The sequence below is a fragment of the Stylophora pistillata genome, chromosome 4, assembly GCF_964205215.1.
Source record: "Stylophora pistillata chromosome 4, jaStyPist1.2, whole genome shotgun sequence".
Lineage (NCBI taxonomy): Eukaryota > Metazoa > Cnidaria > Anthozoa > Scleractinia > Pocilloporidae > Stylophora > Stylophora pistillata.
The window spans coordinates 5835322-5849022 of NC_142522.1; the positions used below are offsets into that span (position 1 = coordinate 5835322).

Consider the following 13701-nt stretch of genomic DNA (forward strand, 5'->3'; position numbering starts at 1 on the left):
GGCCTCTTTTAGAGATGCTCAACCTCGGGTAGGAGATCAACTGTTTCAACATATGTCGTTCAAGTAGAGTCCCCGGAAGTGCTTCCCGAAATGGCTTTACCACGTGAATTTTTGCTTGTGTTCCGTTCCTGGAGAAATTTGGACAGCACCACTGGAATAACAAACGAACCAAGTTTTTTTTCACGAGAATTGTCCAAAACGCGCTGTAGATACAAAATAATCACCATAGATCCTAAGTTATTCGCTTTTTTTGCTTGAACACGCCGCTAAGAGTTATTCCTATAGTTTTCCATAAGCGTTGGCCAGAAAGGGTCCGGTCACCATACGAAAATTACTCGAGATAAGGAACCTAGACTTGACATTTCGGACGGTCGCTCGCGAGAGGTTCAACTGTAGTTGTATTCGCCGAGTACAACAGAATTCAGAAACATATAAACTAATAAGATCATATGCTTCCAATTGACTATATCGCTGTAAATCTTACGGTCAAACTCACTGATAATAAGGACATCAAGTGACAGAGCAGTTTAGGCCCTTGGGTTTCATATTTGGGGATTCCAGTTCTGAATCTTACAGTCATTAACTCAATTGGGTTCGTCTTTTGAAATCCCCGTGTTAAACGACTTGGCAGCGCATTACAATTGTAGCTGAGAATTTTTTAGAAAAGATAGTTTTTAACTTCCAGTTTAGTCATAGAAGAAAGTCATGGAAATTTAAGAGTAAAGTACTTTTTTAAGTCATACATTAAAAATTTACCCACCAAAACCAGCGGAGTGAACATAGTCGCTAACATCGCCCTGTTCGTGATTGGCAGTATTACCACTATCGTTCTGATGGTTATAGTCAAAATCTTTGTTTTTGAGACTCTTCCAGCCATGGATACTTTTCCATCCGCACCAGTCTTGCGATATGTCACATTGGCTGTCATATAATAGATTCAATAATGGACCAACTGAACTATGATTGATAAAGCCTTTCACATAAGCTTGCATTCCTATCAGGTTATTTTCAATGGCTCTCCTTAGAAAAATGCGCGTGTTTTTTTGAAAGGGAACCTCCCCTGTTTTAACAAGATAGGATAAACCGTAGCCTATACTTTCCGCGTCCTTAACCCCCACAGGTTAATGGGCACAGCGAGGTTAATGGGCACACGAAGTTCAGTTTACTATGAATACGTAACCTCTAGCGTAACCCTTACCTTTACCAGCACTCCAAGGAATCAGCTTGCAGGGTTCTTTGGTGAAAGAAACATTTGCAATGGCCAGAAATGGTCCATGAGTGAATTTGCAGACACCACCAAAATGAATCTATGGTAGGTTATGAAAAGGCAATCATGATAAGCTCAGGCATGTACAACCACGAGAAGATAGGTGTTATGGGAAAAAGGAATGTTTAAGTCTAACCCACTCTAGTTCTAGGAACACCGTCTAAGAACACCGTCTTGGAAGATAGAAGACACCACGACATCATTAAATCGTAACCACGTTAAGAGTTTTTCTCCTTCGCAGCCTTTGTGTGGTCTAGACATGTAACGCGCTCCGTCACGTTACACCTGTTGTTAGAAGGGTAAAAAACGCGTTTCTTCACGAGCTTGATGTTGCGTGGCGATACTTAACAAAACGCTGCGAAGGAGAGTATTAACTACCTGAATTTGAGTTGAATTGACTGGTATTGGAAGCTGTGCGTAACGCCACATATTGGTCGCCTCTTCTGCATAGAAATGATGTTGAGTTTTGTTCGTCTTTGCGTTGTTCAATAACACAGTTAACGAAGCCTTGTGCCAGAAACCAAGGCACTTCCATTCAAAAGCAATGCTGTTGATGATTGGAGACGAGAGAAAACATGGCAGTTCTGATGCTCCAACCGGTAGAGAGGCGTATCCTACTGACAACAAAATACGGCGTCGCGTTAAGGAGTGATCTGCTCTGAATACCATATGATTTTGTCGCCGACATTAAAAAGTATATGTAAAATTATAGTGGGGACTGCATTTTAAGAGTCTAAAGGATATCCTAACTTAGGAAAAATCGTTTTCAAATATGCCAAAAAGTGCGTTCCTGGACGGTGCCATTTTGAAACTTGCTGAAGGTTATTACATCGTTGTTAGGACATATTTTAAAAATTCTGTATTTTCTATAGCAGTTATGGGAAAAGGGAAAGCAAACGACCGTTATCGGTCATAAAGCATCACTATGTTACTGTCAACTGACGATCAAACAGCTTACCTCGCTTTCCCATTCTCGCCAAATGAGTATTCAGAACCCCTCCATCATGAACGTACCAATCGCACCTACTCTCTTCAAAATGGCAGTCTGGACTCGCTGGAGACGAAGCATAAAAAGCAATAGGTTATAGATGCAATTTGTGCTTCTTAATATTCCTATTACCTACGATGCTGGACGGGAAAATAGCGAGAAATCGTGGTTATTCTTGTTAACTTGTCTTGAAGCCTTTATTTCTGTTTAGATCGCTTTCAATCACCTTAAAATTAAATATACCTACTTTGTTTGAAGATTTTTTCACATGTTCCGTCCAACACCGTAAAATCATCCACTGCAATATCCCCTTTACTTCCAGTACCAACTGTTCCTTCCAGTACAAACTGAAAATAGCAATCCGGATATCAAGAAAAATTGACCTTTACAAAGCTTAAATGCGTATTTTTCATTACTTTGTGAAATACTTCAGATTTTAACGTTGTACTTTTGGAAAATATGTGATTAAGTAAATGAAAATGCAGTGCACCCCTTTAAACGCTCTTATAAAACAAAGTATTTTAAAAAGGAGCTGAAATTGAAAACATCTACAATGAAAGAGCGAGACTTTCGTCCGGCCAGCAGCTCCTGCGGGATAATGCACTGTGGATTACGCATTTTTAGATGATTTTAACGTCCTCTTATATGACTGAATCGTGTTAATAAATTATATAGTTTCAAGCCTCTTCACTGCATAATTATTTGAAAATTGAATACTTACTTTAAACTAAAGAGTGCTATTCAAAGCCGTCTGACCATATCGCCAACGGTTTCCTTGATCTCCTGAAACCATCCAAACAAGGGTTTCTGATTGGTTAGTTTTGAGGTAAATACTCAGATTACCAATGTCCGACCCATGCATGTGATACCAGAACTTAACGCAGACTGTCTCATTAGGTTTCATCCAGTCGCTAAGCAATCTCGCCTCGTCTCCAAAGTTTCTTCGAGAAGCTTCAATATAGATATAAAAACCTGCAAAAAAAGATATTGCGCGCCTATTGTTTTTTTGCCCTTTTCGTGATCCGAATTCTGACCCTAATGAGCGAAATGGCTGGGTTTTAGAGCGCTCTCCGATTAGATGTCGCAAAAGCCATCTCAAAGGGATTTTAACAGCCAATTAAAGCGAAGGAAAATACCCTTAAGTTCTAATGAGAACTCGAAGTGAGACAAGCATGCTGCCTTAAGCGCAGGTAACCAAATCGTGTGTGGTTTTAGTCATGCATCTCATTGGTCAATAGAATGTCACGAGTTTTCCTGACCAATAACAGAACGATATCAGCAAAAGCATTGTAGTCCTAGATTACTTTAAAACCGCTTTGTTCAGTCATAACCGTTATCAATTTTTTCGATAGCTTTGAATTCATTTGGAGCCTTTATTTCTGCTTAGCCCATTGTTGGTTCTTTCCTCACTGAAGTGATTTCTGCGCAAAGGCTGCCTTACCATCCTTGCTGAACGAAGTGTGATCGTAACTCGGCCCAGTTCTTTCTGTTGGCGTCTGACCAGTGCCCACGGTCCATTGGAAAGTAGCATTCTTGTCAGGCTTTAGTCCACAGTGGCCCGTTTGAAAGTTACAGTTACCTGAAAGGACCAATAGAAACTTATTTACTTAAAAACAGGAAAGAAAACAAACAGGCAAAAAAACACAATCATAGAAAAATTATCATAGCTAAAGAAATGCCAGGTGATACAAAAGAATGGACAAAATGAAATAAACAAGTTCTTAAGATAATTTGATTCTGGCGAATAAATTAAATTTACCATTGAGAAACAATTAAATTTACTGATTTCCACTTTAGAGAACACTTTGTGCATGTTTGGACAATCTGCTTCGCTTAAAAAGCAGTAGTTTTTAGTTATTGCTCTACGAGTTAGTAAGAAAAAGAGTCGTCTGATTAGAATAGCTGATTAGGTCTGCAATTAACCACAACAAAGTTAGTATAGAAGAAACACTGAAGTCGTTCTACCTCTGAAAGATCTGCATCTCTTTTGTCCAGTGGAATTTTTGGAGGTACACACCAAGTCGTTAAGATTACACCTGGTAGAACCTGGAAACCAGAAAGATGAAATGCCACGTGAAAACCACAGCTACGTAAAAGTCTGACTTGCAAACCTTTGTTAATTACACAATTAAGAGGATCACCACTTGTGACTGGCTCTCCTCATAAGGAAATCTAACTGAAATTACATATAAATCTCTTCTGATGAGGGAAACCCCTGGGTAATCTATATACAGGAAATCCTGTGAAACATGTGGAGGACCACCCGACTACGATTTTTCATTCTATCCAAAACAAGCAAACAACAAGCAGACCATCACTTTTTCCAGCAGACACGGTTACCCAGCTGCTACTCTTCTTTTTACGCTTGATTCACACTCTGATCTTGCTTACCGCATATAGATGGTGTGTTAGTTCCATCCTTGCAGAAGGGTGTTTGACTACAAGTGTCTGACCAGGGAATGCACGATCCATCAAGGCACTGATGGCTGGAGGGACATGGATTTGCTGCCAAGAAAAAATTATCATCGGTGCATTTTAGTAACTACCAGACGACGATAATCTAGAAAATTGCTATTTCGTTGGAGACCAACTGCTTAATTGGCCCGCTTGAGCTTAATAGTCTGGGCAACTGCTGTTTCACTAATTGGAGATAAGTCTAGGGTCCTTAGCAGTCTGCATTTTATAGACCATAAAGATATCATCTGCTTCATGATCATTTGACTAACTACACCTAACAGTTCACTCACGACAGTTGCTTTCATCATCTCCGCTAGAACAGTCCTCGTAACCGTCACACACTGCCGTTGCTAGGAGACATCCTCCTCCTTTACAGGCGAACATACTGGAAGGACACTCACAATTCTCTTCATCTGAATGATCCTTGCAGGCAAAGTCGCCATCACACAACAAATTCTTCTTGACACATTCGCCGTTCTTACAGGTAAACCGATCTTCGCTACATTTGAAACCTAACGCAACCAGAAAATTTAAGAATCACTTATGGAACAGATTCGATTTGATGGGAAAGCCGGCGGAATGTTTGCTGAGAGAAACTGAACATAGGCACAGAAGTTAGTATAAAGTTTCAACATACATCAACCATTTTAGTGGTTAACATTCAGCTGGATGTCTTTTCGTAAGGTCTAAGATTGTGTAGCTGCGGTCATTAGCTTGAAACAATAGCTATTCATTCAAAAAAGATGCACTCAGACTAATCAAATATTTAATTAGCTGTTATTTCTTTCAAACGTCTGGGCATTTAAGGCCATTTACTTCATTGGCTTGTAAAACCACAGGTAACAAAGGTAAATAACAGAATGTACTAGACGAATTCACAATGAAAACAACGTTATTAATTTAGTTGTAAGCTATCTTTTACTTTTAATGAAAACAGGATCACCTGGCTGAGCAAAGTAGGGTCGTAGTAAACAATTCTCAGTAGTTATAATGACGTCATCAAATGCAACGTTAATTTCGTCTTCAAGAACGCCTTCTCCTTTAAAAATGATCTCAAAGAATAAACCCCAGGAAAAAAATCAAGCTTCGATTGAATGATGAGACGTGAGTTCATTTCGTCCCCATTTCTCAGTTCTAACCTGAGTTCCTCCGGCTCCCGGCCAAGCAACCTGAGCTGCTGACCATTTTTCACCGTGGTTTCCGGTCAAATTCCATATTAACACCAGATTCTCTTCACTTGTGTCCCGTAGATAAACCTTGAGAGTCGGCTTCGACTTAGCGGGCATGAGGTAATTGAAACGCAGACATAAGCCCACAGATTTATGGAACGGTTGCCATGGCAATAAAGGACTGTCCAATTGTGCTTTGTAAGGCCCATCAACAAAGGCAAAGCTACCTGTATTGTAAAAACGAATCTTATACAGTTGCAGTAACGCATCGCGTTTTCAGGGAGCCAAAACTGGAGGGACCCGAGAAAGTGTGCCTGGGAAGTTTAAATGTTCATTGTCTCGCCGGGAGAGTGTTAAAGAAACAAAACTGATTTTTAAGACAGCTGAAATAGCACAGCAGCCAGAGCCTAACACTCATACTCATGGGGCACGAAAGACTGGCAAATGAAGCATCTAGCCCTGGAAAAGACCTATCCCTTCAATATTCTTCAGATTTGTGCATTTTTGCCAAATTAACACCCCTGTCAAACGAAGTGATTATGATCAGTACCTATGTATAGCTCTGAGATTTCGCTCTCTGCTTTCAACTAACCTGGATAGTTAACGAAGGGTTTAGCATCGGTTAATTTCCACTTTTTCGGCATGTCATCAGGGTGTGTCCATCCGCAGTATTCTGATTGGAAATAGCACTCTTTTAACACCACGGCTAGTAAGTAGATAAATGAAATTATCAAAATCAGTTTATTTTAAATCAGAAGACAGGTTAAAAATTACACGAGAAAGGACTTCACCTTGAAGATGGAGATGACCTAATACCCTCTGATGGACAGTACTCTCCAGATTGCTTGCAAACGAAGAGGAAATCTGTATTGATATGCAGAAATGTTAAGTGAATAGTGCGCTGTATAAAATGGCCTGTACAAGGAGCCTTCCTCTGGTAGCACACAGTCAGTAAATCTATTCGTATGGATACACTGACTGTGTGAGGTCAAGGATGAGCCATCTTGATCTCACACTTAAAGCATATATACTCACCTTCACTGTAAAATTTCCCGGCTGTTTGATTGCGTCGAAAACAGCCGTGAAGGGTGTGTTTACACAAGACAGGCTCACTGCTGGGTTAATTGTTACGTTTTGTCCTAGCGTTGTGATATTCAGTTGTAGCAGGCAGTCTGGGCAATACAAACCATCACAACAGAACTGGAAAAATCCTATTTAAAATGAAAGTAGTGATGTTTTATATGCTAGGTTTAACGTCTATTAGAGTACTAGGTTATTTGGTACTCTACTAGACGTTTTTATCAACTACCAGGGTTCACTTTTTTACAATTAAGCCTTTTTTTGGATAATGGTATTATAGATATTTCTTCCGAGCAACGGAAAAATCGACACAAACATAAAATATTTTTTCCCTACAATGATAATACTAATAATAACAAAAGTTATGGATCTTAATGATGATTATCGTAATACTGACTAGCTAATGTTGATATCGACGATAATACCGGCACAGGTTTTAAAACTGAAAAAGAAAGGCTGAAAGATTAATTGAGAGATATCTGATTTTTGATAGTAACGCTTAATTATTCCGGGTAACTTAGAAGTACATGAATCACCATTATTAACATGCAAGACCTGAGTAACTCACCTGAAATGCGTAATGCCGCACCAACGAAACCAAACATGGATGATTCATGATTTTCAAGTGTCACTTCTAGTTTACGTGTCCCTATCAGAATTGAATGGAGAAGCAGCTTTTAATAATCACCACGGTGTAGTTCTGAGTGATTCTTGCTTGCGGCCATGACAGCTGCTATATCCAACAACATAACCGTCCGTCATACCTGGTTTAGTCCAAAATAGTCTTTTTCTTGGAATAGGCCGTTCATATTCACCATTTGGTCTACGCATGCCCTGAGATACGTGGTCTAGGCCTACTATTTCACTCATAACGACCTCCATTGGGTAAATGCGGCATTTGTCCAAAAATATTGGTTGTGATGTTTGCTGGGCTTTATACCTTAAAAAAACAAGACAGCGTATATGATCTAAGAAGAAGAACGCCCAGAAACCTTGAGGTGTATACCTAAAAGCCTGCGGCGGTTTTCTCTGCATATGAAACGAACACGAGTAAGGCTACTTCCCCCTGTCCTTGGATAGTTACTTTCTATTTGGAAAGGTTTGGTGTGTGAACTTTCAAAAAAAGTGTTGTAATAAATACCACAGCATAAGATCGCACATAAGTTCTGACTTAGATCCGGAATTTGGGGTGCCTAAGAATCGGTCGAAAATGTTTTTCCCGAATATCTTTGAAGGTACTACGATGCACATCTAAGTTTCAAGCGACCCTAATCGTATCAATTATTATTTTGCGTGTCTCACTTGTCCCATTGTTGATGGTCAGTCCATCTTTCAACAGTGATGATTGGTTGCTTCGACACAGTCTTTTCTGACTTCTTATCAACAGTTTCAATGCCTTCCTCAGTAACATCGTGCATCCATAGTTCACATAAATCATCACATGCCACGTAAAATGTGTAATTACCACTCTCAGGAGCCTGTAGAAGGATAAATGCAGTTTCTCAATTGACAAAGGAAGGACGAAGAACAACCTGAGGCTACACGAGATTGCATTTTCGGTTATTTATTTTCAAAGAAGCTATTTTGCTGCCTCTCTCTTTTTCCACCCATTCACGCGATTTTGTACCGGTTCCAGTGCACGAATGGAAGTTCTGAAAAAGCAAATGTACTATTTCGACTACTGTATTCGTTCAGATAGTGAAACCCTTCCTCAGATTTTTCTGTTTTACGATTTTGGTAGATGGTGTTTTCAAGAAAGCTTAAGCGGGGTGAGGCAGTCATTAACTACATAGAAAAATCTGTTGTTGACTCTAGAGACGATTTTGTTGAGTCAGTTGATGACCTGTATTCAAAGTTATAGTGAAAAAAATTCCCCGTAAGTAACCAGTCAAACGCTGAATGTACTTTTCTGCCACATTTACCGGTGCATCGAAATCTCGAAGAATTATTTGGCTTTGTGGCGTATATTGGAAAGCAGGATTTTCGCGCATAGTTGATGTTTTTGTAGTGTCGTAGTTAACGTTATACCATGCATCCCGCCAAACTCTGTGGACCATAGTTACGTGCGCATTTTACTTTAACTTTTTTTTTAATTAACTGCAACTGGTGAAACTTACCAACTGTGCGAATCACAACCTGGCAAAGAACTAGCGTGACATTGCTACCAATCAACTTGAATGTCACGTAACGTCCACGCGCTGGTGGAGAACAGCGTACTTTGTAACCCCACGACTTTCCATAGGACACAAACTTGGTACAAGATGGATGTAAACTGGTTTCATCAGTGGATACGTCGATGCTAAGAATTCCATTATCTCGTCGACAGCAGTCCAGGTTTTCGGTGATCTCAACAGATTCAACGTAGAGGGGCTTTTCAAGGGTCACCTGCCACTAAGGTTTAGACTCCTATTCAAAATGAGGGCCAGAGAAAACCAATGAAATGACTCTAAACAGAGAAGCAAACGCGAACTAAAGCGACGAGAAGTCGATAGATAATGAGGGGAACGAAAAACCAGTGAAGTGTTCAAACAAACAAACAAACAAACATAGAGCCATCACAGGGACGGACAGACGATTGTCTGAGTCACCATCAATCAAAGGTTCATATAATTTCACTTGCTTTGATGAACGAATTAGCGATGTTTATAATGTAAGTGCTATCTCTTGTATCACATTATCTCTTACCTTTTTTGACCTAAAACATGTGGAAAAGGATCTGTCAATAGCCAGAAAAGGGCCATTTGGTATCAGAACACTCGAGCTTCGGAGTAAATTTTGACGCAATAAGGAATTTTCTGAGAGAGAAAAAAATGGTGGATCAAAGAATCAATGGAGAAGTTACTGCTTTCCTTCGGTGATACCAGTAAATCATAAAAAAACTACTTTTTGAAGAGTGAGAAGTTTTTTGAAAGTATTTAGTTGTATCATAAATCTGTTTAAATGAGTTTTGTTGTATTTTACGATAGAATTTTTGTTGAAAAGTCAACATGAAAACTACCTAATTCGCTATTGTATGCCAAATAATCTCACACGACGTATAGACTATGGGACATACCAGCACATTTGGAGCACAAAGCATTCTTATACGTTTTGCAATCTTCATTCGTGATTCTTGACGAAATTGCTGAGAGAACTGCACAACTCTGGTCTCCATGGTTACCGGACGGATATCCACGCATCCAAAGGGAGGCGTTCAACGGGTTTCCATCGATCCAAACCTGGTCGTCTCGCGCCAAGAAACCAATATGCAAGTTGTTCGGCTTTGGCTTCATTCCTTCCAACTTGTTAGATAAGGCAGATCTTAAGCCTTCCCGCGATACCTTGGCTAGTGCACCACCTTTCCGACTACATTCTATTTGAGCGTAATTCCATGGAAGTGCGTTATGGGTGTGAATAGAGAAACAACCGCCATGGAAATGGAAGAAATTTGGACCACATTCGAATCATAAAATGCTACTTAAAGGAAGTTTGAAATCGGAAAGATCTAGATGTACACTGTCAAACATTAGTGCTACACTAGATAATTTCACTAATTTATCAGATATTTAATTTTTTTTTTGGGGGGGAGGAAAATATACATACGGAAGATTTGTATCAATATATCAAGACTCATAATTGATAACCATGAATTTTCTCAATGTCCCTTCAAAGTGTCAAAAGTAAGGGTTGGCCCTTCACTCCAAAGATTTCAATATCACTTCTCTAAACTGTTCTTCCATATATTTCTGACAATTCCAACTCTGAGAATCAGGTATCAAATCAAACAAACTGACGTTTTTTTGGTTCTTCATCCCTGCATTCTGCTTGACGATGTATTTAGATTAAAGGAAGAAATTACATGTGAATATAAGTTCCTTGTAGAAGTAAAAGTATTAACAAAAATGAGATTTTATTAAATCACATGCAACACCAAATCAAACTCCTAAATAAACATACCTGAAAGAAATCAAAATATTTAAATTGACAATCTTTGTGTACTAGATGTGATATATTGTTGTTTCCATGCAGCCACATGTTACCAGTAAGTATCATCTGCTCATAATACACATCTTTAGCCAAATAAAGAAAAAAATTCAAGATCACGAGATTTTGAAGACTCTTCTATTTGGATTATTTGTTCACAATACAAAGCTTCATGAGGCAAATGAAGCAAAAAGTTGGTGATCTTTTTTCTTTTTTTTTTTTTTTTTTGTTCATTTTGTTTTGTCATTCTCTATAAGAAAACATGTTGTTTTAAATATTAATGGAAGTAAATGCAAATTTGTTGCCGGTCACTTCACAAATACACTTGTGCAAGCCATGCTCCATTTCACAATCAAGAGCCATCAGTCTTTTTATCTTCCTTCTCCAAAATTCACAGACTGTTAAAAGAAGTTTTTGTTTTTGGCAAGTGCATCACAAACTATGAAATCAATGACATCTGTGACAAACCAAAGGTTGCAAGCACTTTTTAAGTGAGCTATTTCTTAAAGCTCAAGTTTTGGTCCAAATATAATTTAGCGTTACAATACAAAGGCGCTAAAGGACAAAAAAACAATGGTTATTTTTTGAAGAGACAAAGAGAATGATTTCATTGGTCAACAGGTTTTTCACCAACTGTTCAAATAAATGAAGGGTAAGTTAACAAAGTCAAATCAACCTCTGTGGTTCAAAAACAGAGGACAAAAGTTACAAAAGATTTACCTGAGCGGCAAACTGGAGGGACAATACCACACAATGTTTTAAAACGCTTCAGCAAAACTCAAAATTCCCGTTACGTTTTTTTCATTGTTTTTACAGCGTAACTAGCAAATATAGAACCGTCAAAAATATACAAAAGTCGAGATAACTCCTCGTGACTTAAATAGATTATCTTCGACAAGATATGCTAAACTTAAATTAGCAAGATAAATTTTCCGTCGACAAAAATGGCTTTAAAATAACCCAAACGGGCACCGTAAAAATTCATATAACGAATGAGCGGTCGTCGCCAGAATAGAGCGGCAAATATCATCTTACTAATACCAAATCCTCTAATTAATCGATTAAAGTAGTATTTCGAACATACCAAACACGTTTTGAAGCAAGCAATAAGGCCCTGTGACGTGGACGAGGAGTTATAAAAGGATTTACATTTATCAAATGGTTTGCTTACGTAAGTTCTTGCCCGAATGATTCTGAAGTTTAGAAAACAACATGTTATGCAGATTTCCATCTCAGAGAAAAGGGCTTTGTGAGGGAGTAGCAAGTTCCAAAATAAAAAATGGACGACTTTTACTTTAAGTTTATCCAACCAGACGACCTAAAAATCTCGTGAATTTGGTTCCCTGTGAACACAACGAATGTATCAAATTATCCCCAGTTTATATCTAAACAAAATATCAACATATTTCAAATAACTTGATCACTTATCAACTTCATCAATTGTCGGCAAATTTTAAAAAAGTAGTCCATTCTGCGAATAGCCACAAATTACTGCGCTGTATATAAAATGCTTTTAACTCAATCACGAAATTCTCGCTTGCATTCACGTTAAAAATTACTTTTTAAAACCCTTTTTTAGCCATTTTGGCCACGCTCAAGTTTCAAAAGGCAACCTAAAAAACTAAATAAAATGGACAAACATCTGATCTTACCTGTCAAACGAAAAGCATTACAATCATTTCCCTCAGAAGTATAACTTTTGCGAGCGTTTTAATCTGTAAAAATCACACATACATAATTTTACGCCAAGCGACTAAAGTTAAATTAAACGACGAGTACCTGGCGTTTGAACAGTAAATCGTTTTAGCGGAATCATACAATACCAATTCCGATTAGAAGCTACGACCACGAAACAGTTTTTTATGCATGTAGCGTTGGTTTTGCTTGGGTGATAAGCAATCCACAAATCTTTTACCGAATGTGACAAAATTAGAAATTCAAATCGCGCAGCTATGTTTGTCAATCATAACATTACATATTCTTCGATCACTCGTGTAAAATTACGAGTTTTGGCTTTCAGACTGACAAGATGCGTTCACAAAATGTTCAACATGTTTAAATGACTCTAAAGAATAATTCCTCAAAAGACTTCCAACAGAAAGTATGAATTTCCTGAGGTCTTCTGGATTTTACAATTCACGCCATACACATTCATAGATGCTTGAAATACCAATTGGTTCAAGACGAAGATAATAAAAAACTATAAAACGCGGTACAAACCTCGTCAAACTTCGATCTGTTGATTCCGACAACTCGTCCTATTCGTTAAAGTTTTGTCTGCAGTAATAGCTCCGTTTTTCGCCCTAAAAATGAAGATTTTACAGCAGTTAAAACGGAACGACTGAAAAACATGCGAGCTACAAAAGGGTCGGGCGGTCTGAACCACACGGTCCGACCAATCAGCAACAAAACTGACCAATCAGACAAGCCCATTATCTTGTCACGCTTGACACGGAATGTCATACTGCACCTCCATGGGTCGGCGACCTGTATATATATTTTTATTTTCACTTGAGAAAAGAAATGTGTTTTTTTTCGCTTTAGTCTTAAATTTTTGTTTTATTTCGATCACAGCATCCCTTCCATTATGAGGCACTTACAGAATCTCAGAATCACATAATCGACAGCAGTAAAAATAAAATTCAAGCACAAAAAGGAAAGGCGCTGTAAAAACAGCTTTGAACTTTTGATGACAATACGCTTTCGATTCTCACCACGCGAGCACTTGGCCTCCCAAAAACAGAAAATAAAACGCGCAGAAACAGATCAATTTTGTT

General features: G+C 38.5%; 1 protein-coding gene across 1 annotated transcript; it reads right to left on the minus strand.

Annotated features, from left to right (window-relative positions):
- Window positions 1–7630: 7630 nt before the first annotated feature.
- LOC148732142 (uncharacterized) lies at window positions 7631–13346 on the minus strand. Its single transcript, XM_088756401.1, has 6 exons — window positions 13145–13346; window positions 10017–12639; window positions 9647–9756; window positions 9079–9367; window positions 8264–8439; window positions 7631–7901 (listed from the first exon to the last, which is right to left on the minus strand). The coding sequence occupies exons 5-6, from the start codon at window positions 8377–8379 to the stop codon at window positions 7646–7648; spliced, it is 372 nt and encodes a 123-aa protein (XP_088612527.1). The 5' UTR covers window positions 8380–8439; window positions 9079–9367; window positions 9647–9756; window positions 10017–12639; window positions 13145–13346; the 3' UTR covers window positions 7631–7645.
- Window positions 13347–13701: the final 355 nt, after the last annotated feature.